Genomic DNA, 23,781 nt, shown 5'->3' with positions numbered 1-23,781 from the left:
GACTAAGCCGAAAAGAAAATGAATGAATGGATAATATTTATCAAGATTGCATTTTTGCAGAACAGAATGCTTGCCAATCATTTTTATTTATTACGTTTGTTTGTTTTGGCTTCGCATTTCCAGTATTCTTTCGATTCTTTTTTCGATTAAACCAGTGCCACAAAGTCTAAAGGAGTGAAAAGTTGTCAGTGGCCTAGATTGGCCCTACAGTACCACCTTTGTCCACGAGGCAGCACTAGTTGACAATATAGAGCAGCAACTTAAGTTGCTACTGTGTAGGAACTGCTACTGTGACACCACCTGGAAAATAATAGCATGGTTTGGACTGCATAGAGAGCGTATTTAAATACCAGTACTAATTAACTGTAATACATCGAGTGGGCTTTCAACATTAAACTTTGAACGTCACATCGACGATTTTTATTTTTTTTTGACGAAATTCCTTCTTTAAAATTATTGTATGGAAGGCACAGCCATCACCATCATAACTTAAAATGTCCATCCATGTGTTGAATGCAAAGAACGCTGCATATTCTTGGCCACGCCCCTCCCGCAGATGGCCCGTCATGAAGGCCCGCCCCGACCCTTTTGTTTTCGGGTAATCTGTCTCGCGACGGGGAGAGATGGCATTTTCAGGAGGGGAAATAAAGGAGGGGGGGTCAGAGAGTTCACCGCTCTTAAAATCTCTTCCGCTGCACCACAACTCTCACCAAATGTTGATACATGCTCATTAACTATGATGGACTGATTTTAATAACTGCTACGGTGCTCATAAATAAACAAGATTTGACCTTAAAAGGCCATACTGATGCACCACGTGAACAATGGGCTGTGCCTTCCATGTTACTACAGAGAGTTGGTGAAGATCAAAAAGCAGAGAAAGACTCAAACAACACCTTCAGGCCTGTGGTTGCCAGCAGAGCAGAGATTGTTAGTACTGAAACCTCATTCTCTGCCTGGTGTGCATGTGTGCGCGCGCACGCCCGCGTGGGGGGTGCTGGGGGGGCGAGTGAGGAAGAGGAGGAATAGAGAGAGGGGGAGGGGAGGAAAGAGGAACTCAGAGGTGATGAGGATGGAGGAAGTCTAACAGAGAGGAAGAGGAGAGAGAGAGAGACAAGAGAAGAGAAGAGAGATCATCAGAAAGGGACAAATAAGGTGAGTTATAGAAAATGGAGATGGTTCTTTTCCACAGTACTGGCAAGATGGCACAAAGGAGGGGAGGGAGGAGATGGTTGGAGAGAGAAACATAGACAGAGAGAGATGGCTGGGAGGGGTCTTGTGCCACAAGTGCTGGTATGTCTGCCTCTGTTCTTGTCTGCAAGGGCCACAGAGGAAGAATATCAGCATATACTGGTGTGCAGGGAGAGACCTGTCCACCACATAGGCCTGCTGGCAGAGGCAGAGGGTGTTGGAGTCCAGCCTGAATCCAGTATTCAGTCTTTTGGTCTGTGTTAGGATTGTGCCTAGATATCAGGTTTATTCTCACCTGTGGTACCTCCAGGTTATGTTTAATTAATGTAGACCAGACATTATGGCTTACAGTATGTGCCTTATCAAATTATTTAATACTAAGTTACTATTTTTTTCAACCAAATATAGTAAAAGAACCTCACCTAAAGCCTGATCCACGACATCCACCACAAAATTCTTTTTCTCAAGCAAGTTGTAGTGTTTTTCTTTCCTGCATACATTAGTGAAGGGTCTGGGCAGCCTCATCACTGCATTGCACAGCTGATGAATCCCTCCGCACACACAGCAGGAAGTAGTTCCGTATCATTTAATGTGGGAGAACCGCAGGTAAAGCACAAAGTAATTGATCGGTGTTGAGTTCATTTTAGGAAAACATTTATTCGAAATGAATTCAATTTGTCCAAATACAAGTTTAAATCTAAATATTGTCGCAACCAACGTCTATATAACGGGCTTTACGTTGGGATGTTTACATTTAACGTTACTATTTCAGCACTACTCGTACGTCAACTGCGAGAGTCAGATTAACGCAAACGAATCGAATCGTTACGTTGTAAGAGTCAATTGTTATGAATTTAATGCCTGTTAAAGGGACTATGTAATTGACATGGAAGTTAGTCGGGGAGAGGCGAACAGGGCGGAAGGTTTTCTCGGTTGTGAGGAGTTCTCGGGTCTCCCCGGCACATACACACGGATAGGATCCCTATGCGGGCGATGCAATGAACTGGAGAGAATGAGGGACGTGCGAATATCCACTGAAGCTTTAATGTAGTTGAATATGACCAAAAGTGCTATGTGCTGATGTCTCACAGCACTTATTTGTTGCTTAACAAGTTTGAATAGGGGAGGAAGCCCGCACGCCAGGTAGTGAACTGCTATTCGGACTGGTAACTAACGTTATAAGGCAAATGTTCAGCGACAGCTAGCCAACAACTGGAATAGGGACATAAGCGTGGCTCTACACAAAAGGACTCAGACTTGAGTGAGCGACTGTACGAAAAGTGAGGTGAGGGGAAGATGTTTTTGTTTCTTTCACTATCTGCACTTCTTAAGTTGAAATGGTGAAATTACATGGGCCGATCGAGACCCCTGCGCGTTTACTCACAGAAATGTTTAAATGAACAAGGGACGGATGATTGGATGGTGGTCGGAGTGATGCGACCTCTCGGAGTTTAAGGGGGCAATCGATAACTGCTTTCAGCTGAAACACTGTTAAGAGTTGATTGGCCACTTTGTTATGTCATGGACAGTTCGGGGGCACATATTCTGTGTTTTGAACTCATCTGAACAGCACGTTTGATTCACACTGCGCCGGACGGCAACTTCAATCAATAGAGACACTGGTCGTGACGTCACGCGGTCCATTCAACGCTTCATTTTATGACACATAACGATTTTTTGTGTGTGAGTGTGAACATATATGTAGTGTTATTTAACTTTTCTGATGAAGCGTAATAAGATATGTTATGTGGAATTAATTATGTAACTGATTTTGCTCGAAATTGCTTATAATAAGTCCATTTTGTATAATAAGTCCAATAAGTTTGTGTAGTTGCTTTCTATGTTCAAAAATCACAATTCATACAACCCCGAGTTATAAAATCCATGAAAACATCGAGAGGTGCAGTTTGGTGGCTGGATATCATAACGGCGTTGGCTTAAAGAATAAAGCCTTGGGTCATTGTTTACGCTTTATAAAGATTACTATTTGTGGTTCTGGAGTTGCTCATGCACATGTTTGCAAAGTGTAAAGTCAGTTTAACGTTTACTCCCGGCATCGTTATCATTCGGGAAACAAAGACTTCTTGTCCACCGAATAAAAGTCTCATTTATTGAGCGCTGAATCAAATGAAAGTTATCTAAATTCGTTGCCGTTTTAGAAACGTTACTCTACTGCGTATATCCCGCGCTTTGTGTTTGTTTTGATACCTCAGTCAGGCGAAATCAACTCCCATCACCTGGCTCTCAAAACTCAACCAGGAGCATTTAAACCCTTCACTGTCCCCCTGAGACAAAATTCATTTCCATACAGATTTATTTTAGTTGTTTGTGCTGATTTGAGATTTATTTGAGTTTCTCTAGTAGCTTATTAATGATGAGATATAAATAATTCAAGAAGATTGGCATATTATTGAAATAAATTACAAGCATCAATAAATACAATAGAGCAAAGATAGAAATTAAATTATTCTAACAGTATTCATGTACAGAAATTGAATAGTCAAAAGTAAACTAACATTTTATAGCCTTTGTGTAAATAATTATGTACAATTAATGTCAAAACCACATAATTTCTTAAGTTGAACTGCTCAGAGTCACAGGCCTTAAAAACACATGCAAATAATAATCTCTCTGTAAGGTTTACATTTTGAAATGGCTCCACTATGTCCTGAACTGTAGTGCTGTTCAAGTATAATCCCAACTCAACATTGCACATCCTGTTATGTGACTATTGTGGATTTAGCACATTGTGATATTGATGCTTGATATATATGGCTTAATGATTAAATTTTGACCTTAGAGGTTCTTTAATGAATATGCCATTATGATCATTGATTATAATAATTTTAGTCATTTTGTTCGATTTGTCATTTGCAGACTCAAATTAATGTACATCCTGGTGGTTGTCTCATTTATGTTAAAGATGCATGGTATATTGGTGACCCTATCAGTATAGCCCAATAAATGTTTATTTGTTTTTTGGCCAGACAAGAAATGAAATAAAATTGTGGATTATTTCTGCTGAAGATGGGTGCTGTTGAATGAGCATTTTAATTGAGGCCTTCTACAAGATGTGGCATGTCACATGCAGTAGATACACACTTTAGGAGAGTTTACGGTAGAGTGAAGAATAGATATTGACGTTTATTTGATTCTGTTTCAGAATAGGCTCTGTAGGAAGTAGGCTCAGAAAAACAATGTAATAATTTTATTTATTAGCCTATATATTTTGTATTGAATAGGCTATATATTTTGTATTGAATAGGCTACCAAGTTATCCGTATCATACAAAATATCCATATTAGTAGATTCCTAATCTTTATTTATGTAATAATGTAGTTAGATACATTTTGATTACAATAATATGAACACATGAAGCCTTAAATGTAATATTATTCCGTTTTCAAGGTACAGTTGAAGTCAGAATTATTAGCCCCCCTTTGAATTTTAATTAAATTTTTTTTATATTTCCCAAATGATGTTTAACAGAGCAAGGAAATTTTCTCACTATGTCTGATAATATTTTTTCTTCTGGAGAAAAAAATAAAAGCAGTTTAAAAAATTTTAAAAACCATTTTAAGGCCAATATTATTACCCCTATTAAGCTATATTTTTTTCGATAGTCTACAGAACAAACCATCGTTATACAATAACTTGCCTAGTTACCCTGACCTGCCTAGTTAACTTAATTAACAGTTAGACCTTTAAATGCACCTTTAAGCTGTATAGAAGTGTCTTAAAAATATCTAGTCAAATATTATTTACTGTCATCATGGCAAAGATAAAAGAAATCAGTTATTAGGAATGAGTTATTAAAACTTTTATGTGTAGAAATGTGCTGAAAAAAATCTTCTCTCCGTTAAACAGAAATAGGGGGAAAAAAATAAACAGGGGCTAATAATTCAGGGGGGTTAATAATTCTGATTTCAACTGTATACCACGGTTTGGGGAAAAGTCAAGGTTTTAGAACTGCCAATATTTTCTGTAATACTGCTCCTAAGTTATGAGTAACATTTTTTATTTATTATTTTAGTTATTTTAGGACCACAGTATCTCCAGCAGGAAATATATCCAAAGATGCTGTTTTAAATTGAAAAGAAATCTGTGCTTTTGAAACTAATGAAGACAGCAGAAAGCAATGTTTTATTTGAATTATTTATTTTATTTATTATTATGTTTACTGCTCCAAAATATTTTAAATGTTTCTTAAAAATAAAATATATTGTGTTTAAGGGGGGAAAAGTTTTAGTTTTTACCCAGACATTTAAAAAGAATATATTTTAGAGCAGTAATCACAATACTGTGAAACCGTGGTATTTACATCCAAGGTTTTCATACCGTCAGAATCTTATACCGGCACATGCCTAATTCCAGTAAAAGTGATTTGCCTCAGATTTACTGGTACATTATTATTTGTATATAATCTACCTTAATTCATACACAATTTGTACATTATAATTTTTCATAATTTTTTAAACCTGTATGACCTGCCGGACGTGGTTTATTTTGGACTTCACTGACTTTCTCTGTGTGGGCAACAACAGTTATAATGTTGTTCTGTGTTACACAAGAAGGTACAGGATAGCTGAGCGAATATTTAATGAAGACTTTTTTTGAGGACTATGATCCCGTTAAGACTTTGAAAACAAAGGCCAACTCAAATCTCTCTCTCAGCCTTTCCATCAGTGATGGAGCGATCAGGGTCTGGTGTGCTGTCCCGAAGCAGGGCCAAAACAGTCACGAATGGGAACAGCCAGCACTCTGAGGAAGAGAGCAGTGATGAGGAACACCCAAATGGTACGTCTGACACATTTGTACCCAGCAAGTCCAAGCCACCATCTGCACCTTTAATTCATTAAAATGGTAGCACAATCCTAAAACCAAAATTAATCCTAAACGGTTGAATTTAAGTGTAAAATGTTTGGATATATCAGTGTCTCTCTGTGTGTTCGGTCAAGCATCCCTGTTCATTGTTTCTGCTCTCCCTCCACCCACTTTTCTTCCTCTGCCCTCTGTGAGGATGCACTGCTAGTTTCGTGCCTGTGTGTTTTTTTCCCTTTCCCTGACCGTCTTTTTCTCTCTTGCTCTTTTGAAACAGACAGTATGATCCGCGTTGGAGGGGACTACCAGGCACAGATCCCAGAGTTCAAAACAGGTAAAGAGGGAGTTAGGAGTTAATCTCAGAAGAGATGAGTGTATCTCTGAACTCCATGCATTTTTTTTTCAGTCTGCATGAGCATGATAAGATAAAGAGCTGCGTGTAGGTGTCTCTGTGTGCACTCAAGTTATGGGGAGTAGGAGAGAACACAGATATAGTCTTTGAGTAAACTATATATATATGATATAAGAATACAGACGAGAACAGCAGAGAGGCAGTGAAGTGAAAAGACAAGGATGTTGGAGGGAGGAAACAGTTGCAGATGTATTTGAGAGAAGCTGCTGTGCAACAGACATGTTTGTTCTTTGTGTTGACAGACTGTGCATCCCGCTATGGTGAGAAGGATCAGAGGAGCATGCTGGTCTGGTCACCAAACAGCCAAGTTTCTGATGCCATGTGTAAGGGGCAAATATTTATATGTAGAAATGTGATTGTCTGGCTCAGGCTATTGTTGATGTGTACTGTAGAAATAAAAAATAATTTACTTTTATTCTTAGGGGAATCAAAACTGTTTTACACTTAAGCAGCTGACATTACAAATATATATCATTTCTTTTTTACTAGACGCAAAATATTCTGGATAATTAAAGGCATAGTTTATTCAAAAGAAGACAAATTGCCTGCCCGTTTCCTTCCCACAAGTTGTTCCAAATCTTTTTTTTTTATTATTTCTTAAGTTTCTGATGTCTGCCGAGCATGTTTTGGATGTCTAATGTTGAAAATCTATTGACATGTAGCACAGGAAAACAAATATATTGGATGCTAATGGATATTTCTTTTTCTAACATTCATCAAAATAACTTATTTTGCGCTCAACAGAAGAAACTCAAACAGTTTTGGAACAATTGTAAGGCGAATAAATGATGGCAGATTGTTCTAGACCTGTGGCAAAAAAAGTTTGAGAAATCATTTCAATATGTTATGTTGTAAAATGTGCACAGTCCCATTGATCTATTGACTTGCATTAAGGAAAAACGAGAATGCACTTGTGAAAATGTAGACTCATTCAAAGCACTTTTATTATCTTGCTTATTGATAGCACTGCCTGATATGTGCAAATACTGTAATAGGACTTCAATATTATTACATCCTTACAGACATAAGAAATAATCACATCAATGAATGAGATTCTGAATTAAGCCATTTTTGTGCTGTGGTATAATGTAAAGATTGATTTATACTTAACGTGTCCAGTGCATATGTTATCGTGGTGATGTTGGAAATTTGCTTTGGGTGCGTGCAACATCATTTTGGCTGGCAGTGTGCACAACATTTTTGGCCTGCCAAGTCTGGCTGGGCTTGGTTGTATATATTTGCGCCAACACTATGAGAAATCCAAAACAACTTTCTTTTGTTTTAAATTTTGGTTAAATATTTGAACAAATTTTATTACAAATTTGAAGTTGATATCTCAAAAAATTTACATTCAATAAGATTTTATTTGAGCACAGTACCAAACATCACAACCAGATGACATCCATTTTCCGTTGGTGATCATATAAAGGCGCCTTCTAATGTTTTGAGGGATATGAATCTTTTTATTTATTTATTTAATTTAATATTTTTTTCATAATTTTGACAAAATTTGTAAAGTAGACATCAAATTCTAAAGTAGTAAGGGCAGTTTAGGGGTTTTTGAGATTCAAAAATAGCCTCTTAAAACATAAAAATGTTAAACATGAATTGCTGTAGCAAAGTAATGTTTTTTTTGGCTCTGATGAGTATCCTTGTCCAAATTACTAAATAACTGCTGCTCAGTAACTCCTATCAAAAGACCAGATAATGATTATTGTTTTCTTTGTTTAGAGCACAATAGTATCATAGCATCCCACATAGTATCACACACCACAGAGCGGATTATATGCACCAGTTGGAACAAACCACAAAACATATCAAACCCATGTGACTTGCACAGAAAGCTGTATTTTAAAAGTGAAGAAACAGTGAGTCAGACTCAGTATTGCTATTATAGACAGTAAGTCTTACCTCAACAACAGCTCTGAATGGCAGTTGGCATATAGACACGCACTGTCTTTCTGTTTCAGTTGAGATTGTCAAGCATCATTTCAAAACAAGGCTCGAAATGAATCTTTTAACTTGGTAGCACCACTGCTACCAACTTCAAAAATTTAGTATCACCCACAAAAAATTAAGGAGCATCACTGCAAATTGTATAACAAATTTATTGTATTTGAAAACAACATCAATCAGGACTAACAAAAATCAGAAACGACTATCTAACTAATGCAGTGATGACTTGTTGATATTTGCACAATAATTCCAAAATGAATGTCTGATAATTAGGCGACGCAGCGGTAGTGCTGTCGCCTCACAGCAAGAAGGTCGCTGGTTCGAGCCTCAGTTGGGTCAGTTGGTCCAGTTTCTGTGTGGAGTTTGCATATTCTCCCTGCGTTCGCGTGGGTTTCCTCCGGGTGCTCCGGTTTCCCCCACAGTCCAAAGACATGCGGTATGAATTGGGTAGGCTAAATTGTCTGTAGTGTATGTGTGTGTGAATAAGTGTGTATGTGTTTCCCAGTGATGGGTTGCAGCTAGAAGGGCATCCGCTGCATAAAACAAATGCTGGATAAGTTGGCGGTTCATTCTGCTGTGGCGACCCCAGATTAATAAAGGGACTATGCCAAAAAAAAATGAATGAATGAATGTCTGATAATTATAAAATAATAATGAGGATGATGACAATAGTAACAATGAATTACATTTCTCATTATCATGCTGCTTAAATGTGCTTGAATAAAGGAATGTGCTATAAAAAAAAATTATAGATTTATTATGAAAAATAAATCTATGGTTTGCATCAAACTAAAATAAAGCATTGCAGTAAGAAATACAGTTTTTGCACTATTGTTTTTATAAGCATGTCGATTCGTACACATGCACGCTCATAAAAAACGTCACATTTTAAATGCAGTCTTGTTATATGCTGATTTACTTTTTTCTGTGTTTGTGGAAAAAAGCAGGTCAGTCAGCCGACCCAATATATGAGCAGGGCAGAGCAAGATTCTCACAATGACCGCCCGCGCATTACTGTTCTTTGTCAGGAGCCGCAGTATCAGTTAAAACTAAACTAGTAAAGTCGAGCTTCTTTGGCGATGATGTATACAGTGTTAGATTTTACATTTAGAGGCCATTTGCCTTCAATGCACAGTGAATCCAGTGCATAAAAATTCGGGCCTTTAAACAGCTGATCCATTCTGAGACTTTCAGCACTCTTTCTGAAAACACACTCTCGACTGGAGGATAAACATTCACCACTATCGCTATCATCAGCGCCATTATTTGTAACTTTAGGTGGGTTTGCAAACCTGTGTAGCCTACTTTTCATTGCGTCTTCCTCCGAGTCCAGCCGTTTGCATTTCCTGTGGTCGTAAAAGCTCCCTGTCATCTGACAGCAGAAGGCATTGATTGAGTCATCTACACAGCAGGGAAGAGGGATTCAGCACGTTTCAAAACGGGTCGCACTACAGTCATTATATGCAGTCTCACAAATGCTCCCAAATACATTATGATGTTGCATAGATTAAATTTCGGGCACATATGTGACTAAAATGGTCACAATTTTGAGCCCTGCAAAAGCACACATTCACATGACATTTGAATCTTTTCTCCATTTATCAATAATTATTTTCAGTTCTAGTGGTACTAGTAAGGAATTGGATGCAAGCAGAGTATAACAGCTTGTAAAGCATACAGCACCTTCTGCTGTTAAAAACTAAGCTCAGAACCCATTCAAGAGAGATTAGCAATGCGTTTTGAAAATCTCAGAATTGATTTCTCTTTTTTTGCCACAGGTCTAGAAAATTAATTACATGTAAGTGAAAATAGAATGAAGCAGAACAAATAATTATTAATATAGGGTTAAAAAAAACTGTAATGTTGTACTCAACTGTAATTGTTTTCATGCTTAAAAGAAATTGTCCAATCTGTGTTTATGTAAACTACTCAGTTTTTATTGCATTGTTGTTTTTAAGCCATTAATTTTCAAGTTAGTATTTTTCTTGTCTATAAGATACATTTAATATTTACAAAATAGTATGTGGGATTAGAGAAATGCCTTTAAGAAAAACACAATTAGTTGTTAATCAGATCATATTGTGGCTCAAATCTAATTAGTTGATAAAAAAAAAACATTATTGGTCCAATGAATCATTCACATTATTTACTTTCCACTATGTTGTGTGCAAAGTATCAATCCTGTTATAGGTATCATGGTTGGGAATTGCATTGTGGTTTATTCAGCAATACAATTTTTTGCTATTAAAGAAACTATTTTTTCCCCTCTTTTTTGTTCTCAGTGGATGAGTATATTCTAATGGCCAAAGAGAAGCATGGATACAACATGGAACAGGTGCCACTTGACATAAACAATAAGCATAATAGGCAAATCCTCTAGATGGAGGCATAGATCTCTGATACTATCCTCATGTGTAATATCAACAGGCTCTTGGCATGCTTCTGTGGCACAAGCATGATGTGGAGAAGTCACTGGCTGACCTGGCCAACTTCACTCCCTTTCCTGATGAGTGGACGGTGGAAGACAAAGTTCTGTTTGAACAGGCTTTCAGCTTTCATGGCAAGAGCTTCCATCGCATCCAACAGATGGTGAGCAGGAGGCAAGATGGGTTATATAAGAGTCGTCTGCTGATCTCACATCTGCCTGCAACTACACTAGTGTAAAATCACACATCCATGTAGAGGGGTCTCAATGTCAACAATATGACCTATCGTCTTGTACTGAGAACAACCTGCTGTGATTTCATCCGTCAGAACATTCAAATGATTTGAAACTATTCCAGAGAACATAAAAAGGGAGTTTGCATGCACAAGCTTGAATCGGGACATAATATCTTGTGCTTGTATTAACTTGGTTGCATCCATCTGTTGTTTTTATTTCTCAGCTTCCAGACAAGATGATCACCAGCCTGGTGAAGTACTACTACTCCTGGAAGAAAACCAGAACCCGAACCAGTGTCATGGACCGCCAAGCTCGCAAACTCCTCAGCAAGAGAGAAAAGAATGAGAGGTAAAAAGAGAGAAGAGGAAAATGAATCAAAATGTTTGTGGCCTCCAGACATATAGGATTACAAAGTGTGTATTTGTGTTCCTGCCAGTAATGATGAGATAGAGGAAGGAGATCCAGGTAGCGACAGTGACTTTGAGATCAATGCCAAGAAAGAGGTGAGCATGTGGTGTAACAAATAACCAAACTCCATGATGAACTGTCCAACATGATATTTGACTAATTTGTATAATCATTTTACCTACAGCTATTAACTCTGCATTAACTTACTATGGAAACTTGTTTATGCCATGAATTTAAAAAAATGGTAACTGTGATTTTTTTTTTGTTTGTTTGTTTTGTTTTTTGACCTTTTTAAAATTTTATGTCTCAAGTAATTTCAAAAAGTTGTATAAAAGTCCAATTCTGAGTTAACATTTCACAAATAAGCCTGAAAAAATGAAAGAAAAAGTGAAAAGACCTTATTTCTTGCAATTGGAAGACGTGAAGCTGCATAAAAGGTCAAAACAGTGAGGAATATATGTTTTCTTGGAGTTGGAATTGGAAGCTTATACTGCAAGTTATATCCTGCAGTCTAAATGGAATATTACTACTTGAAATATTAATAATAAAAGCAGTGATGAGGGACTAGTGACCGCAAAATATTACTGACCAGTTGGATGATTTAAGTTACACACTTCATATGAAATTTAGCTTAACTTTTATTTAAAAATGTTATGTGTGTGCTGCTTTTTAGTCTGCAAAGCAGAACTCTGGAAATGGAGGAGGAAACGAGAAAGGTCCAAGCAAGTCTTGTCTGACCCGGAAAGAGAACCAGAGTGCGCAGTACCGTCACCACCCTCTTCGGGCTCGCCGCAGGCCTCCTAAAGGCATGCATCTGGAACAGGAGGACATTGTCGTCCTCTCTGCATCCACTGATTCAGGAGCTGTTACTATCAGACAGCTGGACACACAGCTAGTGTCACTAAAGAGACAGGTAACGTGCATGAAACCAAATTTTAATTAATCGATCAAATTTGTGTTTTTGGAAATCTGAGAGACTCAAATGTAAAAACAATAACAATATTATAAATTATATTTTAACAATATATTGTACTTTCAATGAAATAAATGAAGCCATACAGTTTTATAAATGGTAGTGATAAATGTGCAGTGGTTACTATTTCAGGGTAATTGCAGGAATCCTGAAGGTAATTTCAATACCTATTTAAGACCTTTTAAAGACCTTCTCAAAATATTTCTCTGACCTCATCGCCACTTTAAGTTCTAATCAGTATCAAACCTTTAGCTTAATAAAGGTTTGTTAATAAACAGTTGTAGTTAAATAAATCAACGAACCACAACCATGCAACAGAACTCCGATAAGCTCAGAAGAAACAAAGCTTGATACCTTTTTTTTAATACCTTTTAAGGGCCTTAATTTTTTCTGATCTAATTGATTTATCAACTTTTAATACTTTGTAAGACCCTGTATTTAAAACATTTTTGCCTCTTTGTTTTGTTTTAGGTCCAAAAAATCAAGCAAACCAACAGCGTTTTAAGGAACAACTTAGGTGATGGAATTGAAGACATGAGACCAAGAGAAGTAAGTCTCCAGCTGGATTGCTCTGATATACCAACTTATAACTGTATATTGTGCCAAACATGTTGGAGTTGAGTAGCATGGTTTAAATGGTTGTACCAATGGTTGGTGAAAAGACCATGACATTCCAAGGTGGCCTCAATGTTTTAGGCTCACCGTCTGTCCCTAACAATTTTAAGTGAAATGCCACTTTTACGTTACATCATAATGTTAATTTTTTTGTGTGTGTGTGTGCTGCATTTCCTTCAGCCCAACCAAAAAATCAACTCGCGTTGGTCAACAGAGGAGCAGCTCCTAGCTGTTCAGGGTGAGCTGAAATATCATTATCACTATTTCCTGAATGACTATTATTTTTATTTCATATTGTAGATTATAATGCATACCATTTAAAGCCACAGATTTAAATGTTTTATGTGTTATTTAATCTGGCAAAATAGCATAAAAGAATTAGAAGACAAGTAGAGGAATAAACATTGTTTTGTCCTGGTTTAAGGACCAGGAAAATCTTCCAGAAAACGAAATAATATGAAAAGAGTGGCTTGTTTATTTGCATGCTAAATTAATAACGTTAAACAGCAGCTAAATTGTCTACCTTATCCAATGAGTTACTAAGCGATAGATTACGTCCAGCAAGTTATTATCAGAATAACCCCTGAACGTGTTTGTTTTGCAATAACAATCGGCTAGATTTAAGTTGAAATATTTTGATCAAATTACGTGATTAAATGCAAAGAAGCAGATTGCAAGGTGAAAACTTAAAGGAGCAATAGGTGATTGTCTTCAGAAACTATTTTGTTATGCTGGTTGAAAATCTTTACATCCTGATTGCAATCAGTAGATTAAGCGGTACAAATTATTTTATATGCATTTTCAAATTTGGGGAGGAAAAATTTGTCCAATTAAAACATTCGGCCCGAACATTACAATAGGCTTTTAAAATACTGTACGTAATTGCAAACAGAGGGTTACATTCAGAGATGTATAAAGTACTAGAGACCCAGACTTAAGTAAAAGTACAAGTACTCTATCAAAAAGTGACTTGAGTAGAAGTAAAAGTGCTCTTTAAGCACCATACTTAAGTGGAAGTACTAAAGTATTCAACATTTTTTGTACTTAAGTATTGCAAGTAGTTTATTTCAAAATTTACTACTCAAGTACTGAAAGTAAAAGTACAAGTATTGTGTAATGTAGTTATTAAAGAATGCAGTCAAAAGACATCATATGTTTTTGTTTATTCATTAACGTCATTAAGCAGAACAAAAAGAAACATGACTTACAATACTGTTTTTCTCTCACGCTTGAACCACAGATCTGACAGATTATAACAGCTTTAACACACACCTTTCAAAGTTGTGTGTCACAAAAAGTCCATAATCCACTCAAAACACTATTGAAACCCATTTTCGGAGCACAAATTACTGGTTGTAAACGCTGTAAACGAACGTTCTAATTCACTTGATTTTGATTTTATTGTTTAAAAAAAAGAAAACGTGTATATTACTGTGTTAAATGAAAATCTGAAATATTTTATGGCTTATGGCTATGATTTAGTATTCAAAAATGTTTCATTTTGATTATGTTTTAATTAAATTGGTCTTAAACTTCATATTTTTATAGTATATTTATTCATTCTGGTACTTTTACCATAAACCAACATCTCAACCATTTGGTAGAGGCTGATATTTTAGAAATTATAGGATGTGTTGGGGGAAAATGTATTGATTGTGTTAACTAGCGACATTAGGAGTTAAGAAATGCAATAAATAAAAAAATTCTATTGGTTTTTTTCTTGGTGTGACAGTTAAATGGTTACTTGTAATAAAATAGTGTCCTTTAATACAGCAGTAATATATATGGACTGTACCCTTAATTTGACCCGCTCAAAGAAAACACTCTTTCTGAATGTTTCAAACAAAACTCATGCACAGAAGACAGCATGAGCATTTATAGCAAATAAACTAATGTAAATATTCTCCCGCCTGCTTTATAAACGCTGAAAGGCGAGGTCTTACACCCCTTTGATTGGTTATTGTCTTCACCTTCTAAACAGAAAGGGCTGCTATCGGCTTTAGAAATGAAAGCGTTGTTCACTGATGGCGGGAAGAACAGCCGCGGTTACAGTCTATGTATGTATAATACGCGGTTATCACAGGTAATCTATAATAGACACAGTGGAGAAAACTTGCACCTCATACACGCCCAGGTCTGGATCCACAAGTATCGCTTTAACAGCCAAGAGGAGATAAACAGTTGAGTCTCACAACATTTCTCAGTAGTAGTGAAATAGCGGCTCGTGTGCTGTGCCGCCTTCACTCGCCCTCGCGCCTCCGTCCTTCGCCATAGTATTGCGACACCGCACATATGAGATAAATGACGTCAGTACGTAATAACCCGTTATGATCTATTACTGAACCGATATCGACCATTTTGACACCTCTAGTAACGAGTAACGATGCAGCTCATAAAAAATCTATCGGAGTAAAAGTATTAAACTCATCGAAAATATGTACTTAAGTAAAAGTGGAAGTAGGAGAAAAAAACAATACTCCAGTAAAGTACAGATACTGCCTTTTAGTACTTAAGTACAGTAGTGAAGTAGTTCTACTTCGTTACTATACATCTCTGGTTACATTCACGAACAGAGTTAAGACAGTGAATGGCAGGCAAACATTAAAAACCTACCTTCTTTTTAAAGTCTTTTTCTCTGGTGAATGTTGAAATGTAATATTGTAATGATGTTGTCTAGTGTGCATTCATGCATTCAAAATGGCATGGCTTTGGAATGGTGATTTGCATTAGGAGATCTTGGAAAATGCTAACATTAGCCTATTGCACCTTTACAAGTTGAGGTGTAATCATACTTCTTATTACATGGCATTTCACCTCATAAATAAAAATGAATCAGGAGATGTTGGTTTGGATGACTGTTTTAAAATCTTACCTGTTAAATTATAATCCATTACTGTGTATGCCTCACAGTGAAACAATTGTCCAGGAAAGCAGATGAAACAATATTTCATAATTATTAATACTGAGGTCCTCTGATTTAAATTTCTATACAATCGATAACTGCAAGATGACAGCAGCTGCATTAAAGTAATACTCCACTAGAAATAGGCTCCTTTTACAACTCGCCTAGAGTTTACAGCTTTTTTGAATCCATTCAGCAGATCTCTGGCTTTGATTTTTCACTATGTACTAAGACCAAAGGAAAATAAAAAGATGATGATTTCAAGGTCGATATGGCTTGGAAACATACCTGATATTATGCTCAGTCTGGTATAATAATCAAGGAGATTTGGTAACGTACCATGGCTGCAGCAGGCACAATGATGTTAGGCAACACCTGAAAATTGTCCGTAGCTAGGTAACTAAGTAACAGCGCTGTGTAATATCATTGGCCTGCTGCAACCATGATATGGCAGTGAAGTTGCTTCATTATTAAGCCGGAATGAGAGTGTAGTTCCTAGACATATTGGCCAAGAAAATAGCAACATTTCATTTTCTGTTGGATTTAGTACACAGTGTAACTACTGAAGTGTCAAGCTTTAAATAGGACAATTATCTAATTATTAATCTTATTTGAATCCGATCCAATCTTGATCTGATCCAATTCAATGATTTAAGCTAAGCTAAAATAAAAGTGCTCCCGCCATACCCAGAGATCATCTGACTGAATAAAAAATGGTGTAATCAAACTAGTGGAGTTGTAAAATGAGCCTATTTAGTGGATTTCCTTTATTATGAAATAACAGATGAATCCTCAATACCTGGATGTGCTGTATTTTCACTTTTGCTAGTGTTTAAGGTTGTCGAGGCACAGTTACCCCTTTGAATGCCGTGACTAACCAATCAAAATCAAGTATTCACATTAAACGTGTGGGATGATGTGCATTGTGATGCATTGTTATGTGCAGTTTCATCATGTTATCTGTTTTCCTCTCCAGCTGTCAGGCGATATGGTAAAGATTTTTCTGCCATAGCAGATGTGATTGGCAACAAGACGGTGGCACAAGTCAGCTCGTTCTTCGTCAGCTACCGGAGACGCTTTAATCTTGAGGAGGTGCTATGTGAATGGCAGGCAGAACAGGAGGTTCAAGGAAGCAGCGGGAGGACTGTGAACACGGAGCTGAATGGGTCTGCAGAACTGGAAGATGATGAGGTGAGAGAGAAGACCATCTGAATGAATGTTGTGTAAGAGGTAGAACTTGAGCTTAAATGAAATAAAGTTGACAAAAAATAGAAGTTAATTTCGTTTCTTTGTTGTCCTAGGTAAAGATGGATGGCATCTCTCCACCTCACTCTGACAGTCCCCTGCCCTCTTCTGATGGTAGTGCCTCTGGGAACCCCAATTCAGCTCAGTCTTCCCCACCCCTCACTCAACCTCCACCTTTACTGCGCCCCGCGCCCCCTTCAGCACCCCCTAGCCTGCTGCGCCAGCCTCCCCCTCTTCAAACGCGACCTCTACAAAACCGGACCCCTCACAATCACCCTCCCCCTCCACTTATCAGACCTGCAATTGCGTCCACGCTCCATCAGGGGGCACTGAGGAACTCTCTAAGTTCCTCCTCATCCTCTGCCGGACAGCTGCCGCCCTCACTGGTGGGGCTGAAGGTGGAGTCCCCTCAGTCACACTGATCACCATGTAGTATTTGCCTTTTTATAATGGTGTATGGAAATCTGAATAGTCGTTTAATTGAGAATTTGGTCTCAAATCAATGTAAAAGGGCAATGTTGTAGAATTGTAAGAAACCAGAAAAACTTAAGGATAATCCTACACCGCGTCAGGAGAGTCCTCCATATATACAGGCATATGAAACACAGTCTTGCCAAAAAAACCAAACCCTACTGCCCCACAAACCCATCTGTCCTCAGGTCCTACAGTTATACCTCGTCAAGCACAGCTGCTTCCACTGTACCTACAGCGACTAAAACACCATCTGTCATAGAAAGCTTAGTGGAAGTCGGAAGTTTAACCAAAATTGTGGGGTAAAAATATATACACTGGAATTAAAAACTGCCACGACAACAACCTTCCACCATCTCTATGGCCACAGCTGCACAGCACCTAGTGTGTATGACTACAGGCACTACTGAGTGCTCTGAAGCGCACATGGTGTAATTGTGCATAGCCACTTTCCCGCTGAAGAGCATGTTGATAGAATCATACTGGGGGGAGGCAGTTTTTGTTGTTTGTATAATTAGGTCCTTGCGATACTGTTAGGTAGTGAGTTTATGTAGTACTAGTTAATATTGTCGAAGCACTAAGTGATGCAAAATACTTGACTTTTTTTTGTTGCAACTCTGAAGTACACTGATTTTGTCTCGCGCTTAAAGGCACAAACAGAAAGGCGTTAAAACACTAAAGATGATTCCAGAGAACGCTTGTGCTGGAGTTCTCATTTCTTCCAAAACATTTGTATGTGAGAACTGTTTACTTGTGAACTGGATTTGCTTGTGACTATTTCTGTTTTAATTTTTTCCTTTTTTCAGAATAAAGTGAAAATTACCAAATGAATTTGTTGTGACTCTGAGGAATCTAGAGATGTTTTACATAATACAGGAACCCTCATTTTAAAAACTAGCATTGAAGAGCCCCTATTATGTTTTTTAAATGACCTTCCATGCAGTGTGTACTACAGCTCTAAATGAAGTGAAATATCCAGCTAAGGCTTAAATCTGAAAGTGCACCTTGTTTAAAACTATTCATTCATCTATAAAATGAAGTGTTCGGGGGTGAGTTGTCTGAATAACACTGTTGCGAGCTGGGTGGGTAAATTACTGTACTATGGAGAGGGTTTCAGGCGGCCGCTGCGATTAGATACTATACCAAAGTTGGCGACTCGGGGTTGTTAAAGTACAGACTGTATCAAAAAGCTGAGGACTGGGAGGTGGGGGAGTGGTTAAAATTACGGGAGTTTTTTGGGACAAATAACAAAATGGGAGGGTGGCGGGATATAATAAGATAAGAAAGACTCTTGGGGAAAAAAGGGAATGTTAGCAGGTATGTTCACACACATACTCTGCACTCGGACTACTTCAAAATTGTTGATAAGCCGTGGTGGGGATTTTTCTCTGTCTCGCGCTGAATGCAGTTAACCAATCACGACAGACTGGGTCATCGGACCAATCAGGGCAGATTAGCATCATGCTATGGAAGGGTTTGGGAACAAATGAATTGCTGCATGAATCATATGGGAGTCGTTGGCATTAGGTAAAAATAAATGCACATTGTAAGACCATGAAAGTGTTTTCTGACCTTGCATGCATATCAGCCTGTTGTTGGAGACCCCAAAACCAAAATATGACTCGCTTTTATAATGCATAATAAAGGCTTATTAAATGATCATAGCCTTGATCATATCCCAACCAGGTAATATGACACGCTGTTAATAATGTTTAACAGAAATATGAAACAGGCAGCAATGATATATTTAGTCAGGACTTGGGTATCAAAACGTGACTAAGAACAATTTTAATTAATCTTTACCCGGCCCATAACCAGGGGGGTTCGGATGGTTTGGAAGACCCACCCCTCATTGATAAAGGTCCAGAATTTGTCCCATACATGAGCTCATTTGTCCTATTTTGACTGCTGTGCCATCATAAATAGTGAAAATAATCCATAGAAAAAGGCTTTAAGACTAAGACTTTGTTGGCTGTCGCTTTGGTGTGACTTCAGCTAATCAGTTTTGGCCAATGCTAACAAATATTTTAATTTTATAATCTGATGTAAGAGTAGTCATCTTTCGCAACTGCATTGTTTTTAAATAGAGAAACAAGATAAAGATTTTATGAGTAATTTTTATTATAAATCTATTATAAATTAAAAATCAACCAATAAAAATGTGTGAAGCACCAAAAGCAGCCTATATTAAATTTAGTATATATTGGCTATTGATTTTATACATTAATTTTAAAAATTACTTCTATTTCTTTTACAAAAGAGGCTAGAAAAACATGTGAATTTCTGCATTATTATGTTTTAATAATTTTTTTTTGAAACGGCCAAATTCTGACTGAGGCAGCTATATTTCTTAAGTGAGCATATCACTCCAGTTTTGTCTTTACATTGTTTTCCAGTTACATTTAGGATTGTTTTCTGTTATTTATTTAGAATAATCATTGAATAATATTAATAATTTTATTTATAATAAGCATACATATTAGGCAGCACAGGGGTGCAGTGAATAGCACAATCGCCTCACAGCAAGAAGGTTGCTGGTTCGAGCCCCGGCTGGGTCAGTTGGTATTTCTATGTGGAGTTTGCATGTTCTCGCCGTGCTGGTGTGGGTTTCTTCCGGGTGCTCCGGTTACCCCCACAGTCCAAAGACATGTGGTATAGGTGAATTGGGTAAGCTAAATTGGGGTTGGGGGTGGAGGTGTTGAGGGGCGTATATGGGGTAACTCGCTCAGGGTGCTTAAAATGTCACTAAAATGCAGTATTTAAATCTCATAATTGAATAAAAAATGACTCCAAAAAGGTCCACTTTTGGAGAAAAAGAACCACCCAGGGTGGCCACAGACCTGTTTACAAAATGTATATTGTCAAAATTTACATTATCCAGCATATGTTTTACACAGCGGATGCTCTTCCAGCTGCAACCCAGCACTGGGAAACACCCATACACACTAATTCACATACATACATTATGGTCAATTTAGTTTATTCAATTCACCTACACCTTATGTCTTTGGACATATTTCCTCTTTGCACCCGGAGGAAACCCACGCGAACACGGGGAGAACATGCAAACTCCTTAAAGAAATGCCAACTGATCCAGCCGAGCCTGGAACCAGCGACCTTGCTGTGATGCGACAACCACCCCGCCAAAATTAACATAGCTCAACAATGTTTAAGACAGTTATATTCTAATATAATCTGCGTATTGTTTTGTGACGGGGAAAATTTGAGTAATTTATTGTGTATCTTCAAGCCACACAACGTTGCAGTGCAACAGAACACCGGAAATGGACACACAGCACGAGGGCGCCTGTTTATCACACAAAGGCGTATCGTGTGCGTGTGTGTGTGTGGTTAGTGTTTTATGGTAGTTTTATTAACTTACTGAGTCTCAGATGTAGGCTAGGTTTATCTCCTCATAACCGTCTTCCTCCGAGCTGCTCCCGCCAGTTTTGTGCTCTGCGCGCGACACGAACGTTGAGCTCGCTACCTCTCAGGTTAACGTGAAAGCTCACGTCAGTTATTTAATATTCGACAGATTAAACAGCGCTTGAACTCTACAATTAGATTTTGTGAAAGCTTCTGTTATAAATGTCTCGCCTCGCTATATTTTTATTTTTAACATCACTGTTAGTTACTATGGTTACTTACAGGTTATGTTCACGGATCAAAATCAAAACACCGCGAGAACACGACTTCAGCCCTCGACCAAACATTTAAAAGTGGATGAAAGTTAGATCGTTTCTTAAATCTATGGTTGTAAATCAAACTTGAACTTGAACTTAATTGTTCAGGAAGCAGGTCTCTCATATGGGGATAACTAAATATCTGTCTTAATGGTATTAGTTGATCAAAAATGAAAATTTACTCATCATTTACTTAAGTTGTTGTAAGCCTTTTTTCTGTTAAACACAAAACCAGACATTTTAAAGTATGTTGGGAAAATCAGAAATAAGATACTATAGACAAATTACCATGTTTGTAAACATTCAGGATGCGCGTGCAGGGAGGTGGCAGAAAAAAATGGAAGCGCTAGCATTTACAGCGAGGGAATGACATGTGGGAGAGAGTTTGTTGTTGTCTTAGAAATAAGATATATTGATTAAATATTATAGATATTATTTACATAATGCTTTCAGCGTATTATAACAGCTCGTCACCCAGTGATAAGCAGAGTGATTTGGCAAAATTAACGTTAAAGTGAGCGGCGTTCATCTGACCGGTCCATTTGCGATAGCACCCTCCCAATGGATATTGTATAAAACGAAATGACCAAGCATCCAGCCCCAAATATACAACTATTTCATTGAAGCTCAAAGTGATTTTACAAGAGATAAGTTAAAGGCCCAAGTCTTTGGATGCCAACAAAGTTGTTATGTGTGGTCATGTGCAAGAAATAATGCTCCATGATGACCAGATTCAACATGTAGAGCTAAAAACCGAGATTCTGCCTAGCCAAAGACAAGGAAAGAAGACGGAACTGTACAAGGCCTGGGTAATTAATCATCAACAAGCAAATCGACTGCATATGTGAACACACATCAAGGTAAAGTTGGTTTTATATTCGCACATTCGGACTTTCTCCTTAATAATGTAATTTCATAAAAGTATTATTTGCAAACCCTAAATAGCAAAATCATATTAGCAGCCAACGACTATCGAAGTACAACATTGTTTACAGTCACATAAACAGTGTTAATGTTGTTTTCAAGTCACACTTGCAGGTTATTTCAGACCGAATATTCAAAGTGTCGTGGTAAGTAATATAGGGAGTGTGTCACAAGTTGTCACTGAATGAATGTGTGAATATAAAACCAACTTTACCTTAATAACTTACACTTTCATGTTTCATTCTGAGCATTCAGTGTCTGCAGTTTAATTAACCATATGTAACTGTTTTGCTGAAATCATGTCTGCAATCAAAACAGAGTAATGTGTATGATTCAGCATAGCGTGAACTTACCTGATATAACATGAGAACTGCAGAGTCCAGCATGTTTAATTAGGTCGTCGCTTCATTCAGCTCCCTTTTAGCCAAAGACGTCTGCAGTTGGCATTAAAGGAGTGTGGTGTATGGTAAAAGTTAAGTTTTCCATTTTTCGAATTTGGCATCCTACCGCACAACACTACATGTTTACTATTGCATTGTTGTCTTTTTTTGCAACCGGGGACCCGTGTGGCATCATGTGTGACTTAGGTTGGTAATTGGTCTATAGAAATAATTTTTCCCAGCATCCTTCAGTATATATTCTGGAAAAAGAAGGGGAAAAAAGGATTTGAACAGGATTTGAACTTGTGGTGGATGAATTTTCTATCTTTAAGGGTCCTCAAAGTTAAGTAACCCCTGGTTTATGATAGCATTTTAATTACTGTGTGGCACCTACAGGGCATATCAGTTAGTAGCAGGGTGCGAATTACAGGGGGGTTTGTGGGGGATTGACCCTTCTAATTAACACTTAACCCCCCCCCCCCCCCCCCCCCCCCCCTTAAGGACATCCAAACAACATGTATCGGGGGGTTAGCTCTTTAATACTGAGAAATAATTTACTCTGCTTTGTATTTTAAATAATAATGTTAATAATTAAAATGAATATAAAAAAAGTTATAATTTAAATATACATTTGACCACCCCTATAATGGTTCATACCACTGTGAATGCATAATTGTGCCAATAAGTCTGCCAGAAAAAAACTCGTTCAATGGTCTGAAACCGGCAGGTCTAGAGCACAGATAGACATCTTAACTATTCACAGAAAAATAGCTGTTTGTTTCTACATATAGCCTAAAAAGTAAAGTCAAATTAGATGCATAGTTTGACCTACAGTAACCTCGGAAGTAGCTAATCGGAAACTGTAGGTCAGAATACACAAAATATCCCACAAAACACTGAAAACGCAATAAATTCAATGTAATTTGAACAAATACATACATTTGATTCACTGAAGCATGTATTACAAAAACTAACATTACCGAAAAATTTGACCCCCCCCCGATCGTCAATGTATAATTCGCACTCTGGTTACTAGCATGTATTTAAGGAGCCTATTTGATGTCAAACACCTTCAGATATGCCATTGTTAGGTATATTAAACTTTGGAACAAACTGCATCAGTTTTAATACAGCCAAC

At 37.5% G+C, this 23,781-nt stretch overlaps 1 protein-coding gene across 4 annotated transcripts; it reads left to right on the top strand.

The window, feature by feature from the left end:
- Window positions 1-1,064: 1,064 nt before the first annotated feature.
- Window positions 1,065-18,487, top strand: rcor2 (REST corepressor 2). Of its 4 annotated transcripts, none has more exons than XM_056461337.1 (13): window positions 1,065-1,155; window positions 5,866-5,988; window positions 6,290-6,346; window positions 6,667-6,747; window positions 10,663-10,715; window positions 10,808-10,969; window positions 11,266-11,390; window positions 11,479-11,545; window positions 12,124-12,363; window positions 12,895-12,972; window positions 13,219-13,276; window positions 16,917-17,131; window positions 17,242-18,487. In XM_056461337.1, the coding sequence occupies exons 2-13, from the start codon at window positions 5,880-5,882 to the stop codon at window positions 17,605-17,607; spliced, it is 1,611 nt and encodes a 536-aa protein (XP_056317312.1). In that variant the 5' UTR covers window positions 1,065-1,155; window positions 5,866-5,879; the 3' UTR covers window positions 17,608-18,487. The 4 variants fall into 4 exon arrangements, with proteins under 4 accessions (XP_056317312.1, XP_056317314.1, XP_056317311.1 ...); XM_056461336.1 differs by lacking the exon at window positions 1,065-1,155 and adding an exon at window positions 2,153-2,476; XM_056461339.1 differs by lacking the exon at window positions 5,866-5,988 and having other exon boundaries at window positions 1,081-1,155.
- The last annotated feature ends 5,294 nt before the right edge of the window (window positions 18,488-23,781 follow it).

The sequence above is a fragment of the Danio aesculapii genome, chromosome 7 (genome assembly GCF_903798145.1).
Source record: "Danio aesculapii chromosome 7, fDanAes4.1, whole genome shotgun sequence".
NCBI lineage: Eukaryota > Metazoa > Chordata > Actinopteri > Cypriniformes > Danionidae > Danio > Danio aesculapii.
The sequence above is the reverse complement of the archived record's forward strand: the minus strand, read 5'-3'. Positions and strand labels throughout refer to the sequence as shown.

Bases quoted from the DNA above. Each gene is read 5' to 3' on its own strand.
- rcor2 (XM_056461337.1), top strand. From the start codon at position 5,880: ATGGAGCGATCAGGGTCTGGTGTGCTGTCCCGAAGCAGGGCCAAAACA. The intron at 6,748-10,662 runs GTAAGGGGCAAA...TTTTGTTCTCAG, and splicing joins CCAAGTTTCTGATGCCATGT to TGGATGAGTATATTCTAATG. The intron at 11,391-11,478 runs GTAAAAAGAGAG...TGTTCCTGCCAG, and splicing joins AAGAGAGAAAAGAATGAGAG to TAATGATGAGATAGAGGAAG.